Source organism: Haplochromis burtoni, unplaced genomic scaffold (genome assembly GCF_018398535.1).
Source record: "Haplochromis burtoni strain Fernald_Lab_line unplaced genomic scaffold, NCSU_Asbu1 Contig_237, whole genome shotgun sequence".
In the NCBI taxonomy this organism is placed as follows: domain Eukaryota; kingdom Metazoa; phylum Chordata; class Actinopteri; order Cichliformes; family Cichlidae; genus Haplochromis; species Haplochromis burtoni.
Genome location: NW_024582598.1, coordinates 215,919 through 225,776, shown reverse-complemented (window position 1 = coordinate 225,776; position 9,858 = coordinate 215,919). Strand labels below are relative to the sequence as shown.

Here is a 9,858-nt window from a genome sequence, read left to right as displayed (position 1 = left end):
TGTATGTGTGTTTTGACCTCTGCTCTTAATAGTGACATCATTAGTGTGTTTGTGGGTGTGCTGACCTGTGAGGGGTATATCATCCACTGAATGAATGAAGTATCATTGTTAAGGACAGGAAACAGCATCTTTTCCATTCACAGTCAATGCCCTGCAGACATTAGAGGTGTGTGTGTGAAAGTGTGTGTGTGTGTCTGTGTGTGTGTGTGTGTGTGTGTGTGTGTGTGTGTGTGAGAATTAAGCAGAATAAGATGATGATTTCAAGCTGCTGTTTAAACAAGAAACAAGGAAAATGCCACATATGCCAACAAATATTGTTGAATTGTTCACTGAAAGATTTTTTTTTTCTTTTAAATGTCTGATATATGTAAGGTCAGCAAAAACATATGGAGAAAAACTAACCTATTTCAGTACACTCTCCTAACCACCAGAATTGGCTACTTAAATATGCATCACACACACAGATAATACCAAGAAAGATGCAAGTGTCATCTGGTTGACACAAACAACCTGTGGACTGGCCTAGCACCCAGCACTGGCGTTCTACTTATCTTCTTGTCTAAGTGCTCAGGTTGTATTTGTTGTCACTGGTTGTCAAAGATTGACAAAGAATTGGTGCAGCTCCTACAGTGATGCAGACACTGCACTGAAGTGATCAAGAGAACTGAGTGCAAAGGCAAAGCTGGCTACATAGCCTACAGCTACAAGCTGTGGGTAATTACAGAAAGAATAAAATTGTGCCTACAAGTGGTGGGGAGCCTGAGCTTAGCCTTAGAGACACAGTGGGAAGCTTAAGGCATTCAAGAGGGGCTCACAGAAGAGCAGATACTGCTTGGCATTAAAAGAAGCTAGATAAAGTGGTCTGGACATCAGTCTATGATGCTTCCCAGTTGCCTTCTGGGTCAGCTGCTGGATAGATTATGTTGGGCCTGTGAAGGTTTCAGTGGTGATTCCAAAGCAGTTGAAGCCAGTGGCTGGGGAGAAGGGGTCTAAGCATCTCTGCTATGGCTGCTCCCCATGATCTGGACAAGCAGCAGAAAATGGATGGATAAATGGCTGTCAGTGCTTTACTGTGTATGCCAGTTGTCTTGTAACCTGCAAGTCTTAGCTACCTTTTAGCCCAGAGTGAGCATAGACAGAGTTCATTTCCACAAACGGCTTTGTATAAATATCAATTAACAGGAGTTTCAGTAGTTCACTTCCTCAGGGGGCACACTTTGCAAACCACGCTGCACCTCCAATCATTGTACAGGTAGATTACTGCTTCACGCCGTTGTATCTTTTGCTTTTTTAAATTCTAACTACTAGTTTTGTTGTACTGTTCTTTGTTATTGTGACTATGTTGAACTATAGCAAAGAATCTGTCCGTCTTCTCCAGCTAATAACTAACCACTTCTCTGACATTTAACCTCTACCATGGAGACATATGTGGATTGTGGGCAACACAAGGACAGTTTAAATTTGTAGCTGCACTTTTCTATATTCTTTTGCCTTGGTGGTGTCCTTGTGAGTTAGGAAGGTTCCCCTTATATGTTTTTCTTTAACAGACTTCACAAATGCTAGCCAGACCAAGGCTGTGTGCAGGCCCACCAAGGTTTAGATCAAACACCTGCGACTGATGCCTCCCTTGCTTCCAGATGAAGCCCTTAAGTCAGATGCTAACTGGCAGTGCCTGCAGTGTATCCTTAACAGTTTCAGACCTGTTACAACCCTACTTAAAATCTTTTTGAGAATAATCAGATCAGCGCCAGGGTCTTTCATCAGGTTGTTTATGTCATTCAGATCACAAGTTTGACTTTGTTGTTATGTCTCAACCTACTACGCAGGCATGAAAAGCACATTACCGTATTAACGTATTACAATCCCATCTCTGGCAGTCATCCAGAATGAGATTAGAACTCAACATAACAATGACATAGAGACAAGTGTACAGCAAGTGCCAGCATTAGTCTTTAAAAGCTCCATAAACTTTTGCAGAGTTTGAGATTATAAAGATTTTATTGAATTTTCAAGTATGCCACTATAGTATGGACTGAATAAAGATTCAAGTACCTGTCCTTCACGCAGATCATAAGAAATGAGTCTCATCTGAACAGGAGCAGTGCCGATGTGCGCTGATGGTGGAGCTATAGTTACTGATGCTCTGTGGTTGGCCGCCAAGGGAAGGTCAAAGGTCGCAGGAGGCACAGAAAGAGCTCGGTTTACCTTGACTTGAGTGGATGTCATACTGGCGAGACTCTGTGGTAAATGAGACAGACAGAAAAAACAAAACAAACCCCAGACATTTAGTGAGAAAACAAGTCAAAGAAAGATGAGGAAAAAAAAAAGTCCAAGTTTCAGAGTGAGGCAGGCCACTGGAGGGAAAGAGAAACTGAATGAATAAATCATGAACCCCATTGAATAAATTGAATTCCACTCTATTATTACTAACAGCCTGTAGGTGAAATGCATAATGATAGAAAGGTACCATTACCAGAGGAAAGCAAAGTATCCCTGATACTGCGCCGAAATTAAAAACAGCACTGTGCAGATCCTGGTGCATGAGTTAGCAAAGATAACCCTTCTCAATTACAGATGTCCAAGAGCGGGTGTCTCTGTGTGTTTGCCAACAGACAGACACAAAAAACATTAACAGTCTACTCACAGACAGGACTTCAGTTTCAGTGATGTTCCAGAATGTCTTCCAGAAATGGACATCCAGGTTCTGGGTGATGCGGTCAAATTCAGTCCCCCTCAACTCGGGGTCAATGGCATACTTTCCTGAGGTAAAGAAAGAGCTGGCTGCTACCCCTGAAAAAAGTAGGGAGAAGCATATATGATGAGGAGGAGACCGAGATAAGGCAATGGAAAGGAAAAAAAAAAAAAAGAGGAATGCATATTATGATAATGATGGTTTAAAAATGAAACAGAAACTGAATAGCAAGGACAAAAGATTAAAAAAAAAAAAAAACAGGTAAGGGAGCCACATTTAACACACAGACAAAGAGCAGGAACAAGTGGAGGAGGGAATGAACATTAAAGTTTCAAGTGTCTGGTCCCTAGCAGGGGAGAAAAAAAAAAAAACAGAAGGGTGAAATTGGCTTTTACATAGTCAAAACACTATAGTCATTTTTGCCACAGGGATTTTTAAGTCTACTGTACTGGGCTCATGGTAAGCCACACAAGGACTCAATTGTATTATCAATCTTCTCTTGCTTTCAGCGGTTTATTTACTGCCCACGATTATGGGTCAAGGATGGGCAGTAAGGAAAGGCCTTTTATCATGATGATATACAGGCACAGGAATGCTAATGTAGCTTACAGTGCTAAATGCAGAACAACTTGGCAGAGTAAGAGCTTTAGAATAAAATAAGTTTCTTCACACAGTTATACAGACCACTACAGAGGAATATTATAAAAGGGGTGGTGGTCTAGCACACTCACCATATGGTGCAATACCTCCTGCTTCCACTGTGGTGCAGCAGAGAGCACAAAAAACCATGAGAAATGGATAATTCTTTACTGAATGTTAAATAGTTTTCTGTCTGTGTACACACATGCACAATACATGTGTGTCTATGACAGTGCATGTTCTTCTCTTGCTGCCTCTGTACATAACTATGTGCATGTTCAAAACATTCTGAAATATAAAAGAAGCACAGCAGCAAGCCCTCAAGATTCCAAGGGATGAAAGAGCATCTACAATCCAAACACAACATCAAAAGTTACACAGTCAGGGGCAAGGGAGCAATGTAGAAGAGGTGTGGGGCTGGATGAGTACGATCTATGAATGAAAACGATCTGGCTGGATGATGAGAGGGTGCAGATGCAGACAAGATGTTGCTGACCTATTCCTGACTGATGCCGCTTGTAGTTTTCTCCAAAGGCCACAAGGCCGATAGCGATGGTCTGAAGAAAGGGGCGAATGGCTGGAGTGAACTAGAGGGGAGAAGGCATGTACAAAAACAGAGAAAATAATTTCAATTCCAGTCCACTATCCACACATTTAAACATAAGAAATAGAACACAAATGTGACTAGAATCACTACAAAAGAAAGTGAAAAAAAGAATGAGAAGATCTCATAATATCAGAATTGTAAGAGATTACAAATTGATAGAAAATAGACTCAAAGGGAGCTTCATCATTTTTTCCCTTTAGTTTGCTTTTGACCTCTGTGCTGTGAGAGTTCAGCCTCCCTTGTTAAGCTCAACTGAGAAAAATGGGAACTGCTGTAAAGATGACCAGATCGTCGTTCTGTATTTCTCATAGCCTTAACATCTCTTTTTAGGGTCAATTCCTATTTCTAAAATAAAAGCAGGGGAATATACACAGACCAGGTAACAGGCCAGTTGCCTCAAACACAAACAAGTTCTTTCTTTTACAAAACTAAAGAATACTTTACAAATTACTATAGAAATCTTTGAGACCTCTATTCCGCAACTAACTAGTCCTAACACAACACAAAATATAAAAAAGTTAAAGGTGTAGAATGCAATATGAAAAATTTGATGAATGAAAAATGTATATAACCTTTACCAGAACTGTAGCTATGAGTAGCGCTGCTCATCTATACTGTTATAAGAGTTTTACACGTTTTCTTACTCTCACCACTCCACAGTTCCCAGTGCTTATCCTTGTCACATCATATGACTGCTAAAACAGCTCATCTCACCTGAAAGCCCAGACAACGGCCATAGAAGCAACCCTTGTGCATGGATGCATATTCACGGACAAAACTTTCGCTGAGCCCGCTTTCATCCTGGAAAAACAAATTGCCGTGGCTGTTGTCATGTAGCATGCGCTGAGCCAGGTAAAGCAGGGCACGCAGCTGGCACAGAGCATTACAGTACGCCTCCATTTCCCCTGCATTATGTGCTGCTCGGAAGAAGATGCTGCGGCGGTTGGCGGTGATGTAGTGGCCCTTGTGGATGATGTGGAGAAGGCAGCAACGCACAACCTAGAAAATAAAAAAAGTGACAATAAAATACCGGTACCTAAAATTAGAAAACATCCGCCACACAATAAAGTTTACTTTGACATTCAGCAAATTCTAAATCACATTACACGAACCTTAAAAACTTTATTAAGTACTAATATAAGTATTAGGAAACATTATATTACTGGGTGTTAAAGGGATACAATTTTATAAAATTATATTTATTCTTGAAATGAAGATACACAGCAATACGCATTATTTGAAAGAACAAAAAACAAAACCTAAAGTCTCCATTTATGCACTCATTAAAGAGACAAGTCTTCTGGGTGTGCTTAAATTGTGATTAAGATTAGTGTGGTAAGCCTAAAGGGAAAGGAGAGGATGTGTGAAAGCATGGCTAAATGAGAACATGTAAAAAACTTCCTGCTTCACTGGGTGTTACAGATTAGCAAGAGTGGTACTGCTGGAATGAGAAGGATTATAAATGTGGAAACAGAGAAGAAAACAGAACAGGATTCATTTGCTGCTCTACTAGACTCATTCTGTTGTGGTGGGCTGCAGTAACCGAAGGTCATGATGTTTCATCAATAACTGTACAAGATAAAGTACAGTGGATACAGTAGAGGCAGATATTCGCAGCTGGAGGAATTTATCTTGCCCACTTTGTAACATAAAATCAATCTGTAAAACAAATGGACTGACCTTGAAACAAAGTGATATTCAAGCAAAGAGGTGCTGTGAATAGTTTCTCACAGTGTGGAAAGAATATTGATAAGAATGTATTGCAGAAGAGGTACCATTTCTCCAAGCTGCACAGAGATTAAATAAAAACAAAACAAAACACACATCCAAGAGTTCATTTATACACGCAAAAAGACCTTAAAACATCAGAAAGCCTACCTTGACCAGGGAGCGATAGCCATTAGCTGGTATATGTGGATCAAAATCAAAGTGATGGTAAACATTAGCAAAGCCAGAAATAACAGGTTCCAGATTGCGAGCGTGCTCCTGAATCTGCTTCATGGCCTCCACCAGCCGCCGTGCAGCATCACCCTGTGACCCCTTGGCTCCCCCTGAGAAGAAAGCTGCATTTTCTTCGCACACACCGTACAGGGCCGCAAATACTGCTTTGGTATCCATCACTAAAAGCAGTGAAACAAAAGGAAAAGGCCACGAATGAAACAATGAAAGCATCAGATTTACTGTGGGTAAGAATAACAACATTCTTTTAACATGAGTATGTATTCCACTGGGGAATGTCTCTTTTCACTTGTAGGCACGTAACTGATGATTTAGGGGTGTAATCGCAATAATTTGCAGTTCCTGTTATTAGTAACATTGTTGTTACTAGTTATTAGTAACATTGTTATTACTAATACCATTATCCTTCTAATCCCAAATGTATTCTTATATGCTGCGTTTCTAAAAACCTGACTGAAAGCTGGCATCTGCTCCAACTACCATAAAAAGCAGCACCCTGATCAATATTCTGCACCACACCCACAGCTGTAATCAGCATGTAGAAACTGTACCAAGTGGGATATTTTTGGATATATCCTACAAAATGTTCTTAGTCTTATTAACTGAGCCCCTACATCCTGATGTATGGAATCTCATGAACTGAAACGTGTTAAGCGAGGCTTGAAATTAAATGATGTAAACCAAAGCTGCACACCAAAAATCCACCAAGATCTGGTATCATGCTGCTGGGAAACAAACACAGATTAGTCATACACTGACAAAAACACATAAACAAACTTGCATACGAATCCCAAAGGGAGGTATACAGTAGACAACCATCAGCAGACTGTGTTTATTAAGTGTGCCCACCTCTCTAGTGAAATTAAAAACAAAAAACAATAATAACAAAGATGTAGCACTTTTGCCCTGTTGGATTATCACTGTAGGATGGCGTTCTCCTACTGAGTCACTTGAGATCAGAGTTTCCATAACATCTCTGGGAACTAGCTGGTACTTGTATAAGGTTTCTGGCATGCTGAGAAAGAGGAAAGAAAAGAAGGGGCATTGGACACACAGAAAAGTTCAATTCAATTCAAAACAATACAAAACAAAACAAAAAAAAACAAACAAACAAAAAAAAGGCGAGAAACTATGGGAGAAATGGAAACAAAGGTTTTTTTGTTGTTTCTTGATTTAATAGATTTTCATTAGTATGGCAATATGTCGATAGTAATCAGTTCGTAGAGTAAATTATCACCACTTAAGTGATGCTAAATTAAATGACAACTCTAAGAATTAGCCTCAATCCTTTAACTTTGGATTTTACATTTTCAACTTTGAAAAAGCAATACAGAACAAATGCAGATAAATAACTCTGGTAAAACAATGCCCAAAGAGACATAATTGATTGGGAAGCAGGAGTAGGCTCTGCATGCTGAAAAGTGAACAGATAACAAAGAGAAATATTGTTTCAAGGGTCAAAGAAATAATGGAGCCCTAATCGCACAATTATTCTGCTATTCCCTGCCATTCAGGAAGAGTAATAGGAGAGGCAATTTCAGACTGCTGGGAGGAATCACGTCCCCCTGATATCTGCAAAGAGACATTTATCAGCCAGACAACTTATAGCACGCACGCACGCACACGCTTATTTTCCTGACTGGCATCTGCTTCTCACTCCTCTACTCTGACAAAGAAAAACCCCAAAAACAAAACAAACAAACACAAAAAAACAACAATTTGTTCATATCCTAGAAGAGACCCTCTGAAGAATCAACTTTAAAAAATAAAAACTTTTGTAACTGTTGTACACTTAGTAATAAATGATTTAATTACATCAAGCAGATCTTCCCTGATTGTTTTAAAATATGCATTATCTGAATACACCTAATTCCAAGTCCACATTTTACAGAGCTGAGGCTTGTTTGTTTTCCAAATCAGCAACCAGTCATTATGTGCTGTGATATTATGTCCACTGTCCACTCAGTTGTGTCTGTTTTAACTTGCTTTTGTCAAAAGCAGAAAACGTTTCTCTACAAACACAAAACCCTCTGAATTTATGTGAGCAATGTTAGTTTCTGCATTTATTGACCCTGGGGAATACAGAAAGACCAAAACAAATGTGGAACCAAAAATCACTGAACTAAACAGGACAGCACTGCAGTGGGAAAAGGGTTTCTTTTTTAAATTTTTCAGCTTAAAATAGTTCTGTTTATTCATCCAAAGCTTAATGAAGCAGCTTCAGGGCAAATTTCCAACCAGTTCAGCCATGTGAAAGGAATACTTTTTGTGGTCTAATATCATCACATGATTTCTGGGGATTCTGAAACGTTGTGCTGCTCAAACTCAATGAACCACGAGTTTATCATTTAGAAATATGGACAACTACTTAATCTCCTTAAACATCAAGACTTTTTAGCTTTGTAGACTGGTAGGACTTCTCTCACTTTTTTAGATTTGTCTCAATATTGACAGCTTCTCAGATTGACTCGTCCATGTTTGCAAGCAAGCCCAGGTGTATCAGACAAAGGAAAACAATGGCGATTTACATTTATTTGGTGGATGTTTTCCAGAGTTTCAATGTCCCACTCACCCTGACATGTTACACAAGCATTACTTACTCATATTCCTGGTAAAGATCAATGAAGTAAACCTAGACTAAGACTCAAAACAACTCAACAGCTACCTGCAGATCTATACAACTCTTGCTCAATTTCAGGATTTGACCAAGAGCTAGTGGATTATGTGTGGACTGCAAACGTTCAGAGCCTGACAACACAGGAAGCAGTCATGTAATGTACAATGACATCAGAATGAAGTACCAAAGGACACAAACAAAGAACATCTATAAATATACTTTTATCTTTCTGCATAAACACATTCACAGCAGTGTGACCTAAAGTGATACAGTGAGTGGTGCTAGTCAAGTAATCACCCAAAAGCAATGCTAATGCAGTCAAACCAGTTTGGGCACAAACCCAATATTAAAATTACATTGCCTAATTAGAGCCGGCGGTGCAACTCTCTCATCTGAGCATGCCAATAAGCTTGATGTTGAAAGGGCCTGAACTTTATGAACCCTTGGATAAGCATAAGCTGCTCTGAAACTTGTTTAATGAAAATTAAGCCAGGAGACATTACAACCCTATCTAACTGCAGGGACCAAATTACACGCAAATGAAATGCAAATGAACAAAGTTAGGCAAACCAGTACCATCTTATTAAGAGTTCAAACATACAATGATCCAATAAAGACTTCACCTTTGTTTGACAAATGATAATGCCTAGAACAGAGGGAAAAGGATAGCTGTTACTAGAAAGTATCTTGCAAAGCATTTAAACACCTGTCAAATGCTGGCATTCAACCCATGTGTTGGCGTAAACAATGGTACATTACACCATGCATAAAACCACATTCATCTTCAGCTAGACTCAACTACAAACTTGTGATGTTTTGTGAAACCGTCGTGCACAGTTGTGATAAAGTTTTGCATTGATAAAAAAAAACTTCTCCACAGGCATATAATCTTGTCATCTTGCCAGGATTTTCCATAATGAAACACATGCACCCACACAAGCTGATAACATTACAGGAATGGTACATTTACAGATGGTAAATATACCATCAGACATGACTCACCTACTGTCCTTATCACATCCGCTTTGTATGCATTCACAAATGCTCCAGGCTTCCTCTAGCTAGTATGTCAATACTGAAAATGTCTCAACATGCCTTGTTTTCCATATTTTTGTAAAACAAGTGGCCACTGCAACCATTAAGCTGTACCTGGTCTCTCCACATTAAAGATGGATGAGAGTCAGCATTAATAAGTCATGTACAACAACCAACACCAACAACATTACAGACACATAATGTTCCCTGTGGGGCCCAAAGACAGTGTGAATTTAGCATCCATAAAAATACCTGCTGACTGCCATTGGCATAACATACAACTGACAGGATGAAGTAGTAAAAAAAAAA

At 39.4% G+C, this 9,858-nt stretch overlaps 1 protein-coding gene across 7 annotated transcripts in view; it reads right to left on the bottom strand.

Moving 5' to 3' along the window:
* lipeb (lipase, hormone-sensitive b) overlaps positions 1–9,858 on the bottom strand; it is a 30,958-nt gene that overhangs the window by 17,370 nt on the left and 3,730 nt on the right. For all 7 annotated transcript variants that reach the window (XM_005938251.3, XM_005938252.2, XM_042226985.1 and 4 more), the window contains 5 exons: positions 5,817–6,058; positions 4,653–4,937; positions 3,828–3,918; positions 2,645–2,790; positions 2,053–2,238 (listed from right to left, as the gene is read on the bottom strand). In XM_005938251.3, coding sequence (XP_005938313.1) covers positions 2,053–2,238; positions 2,645–2,790; positions 3,828–3,918; positions 4,653–4,937; positions 5,817–6,058 — 950 coding nt within the window. The remainder of the gene's footprint in view (positions 1–2,052; positions 2,239–2,644; positions 2,791–3,827; positions 3,919–4,652; positions 4,938–5,816; positions 6,059–9,858) is intronic.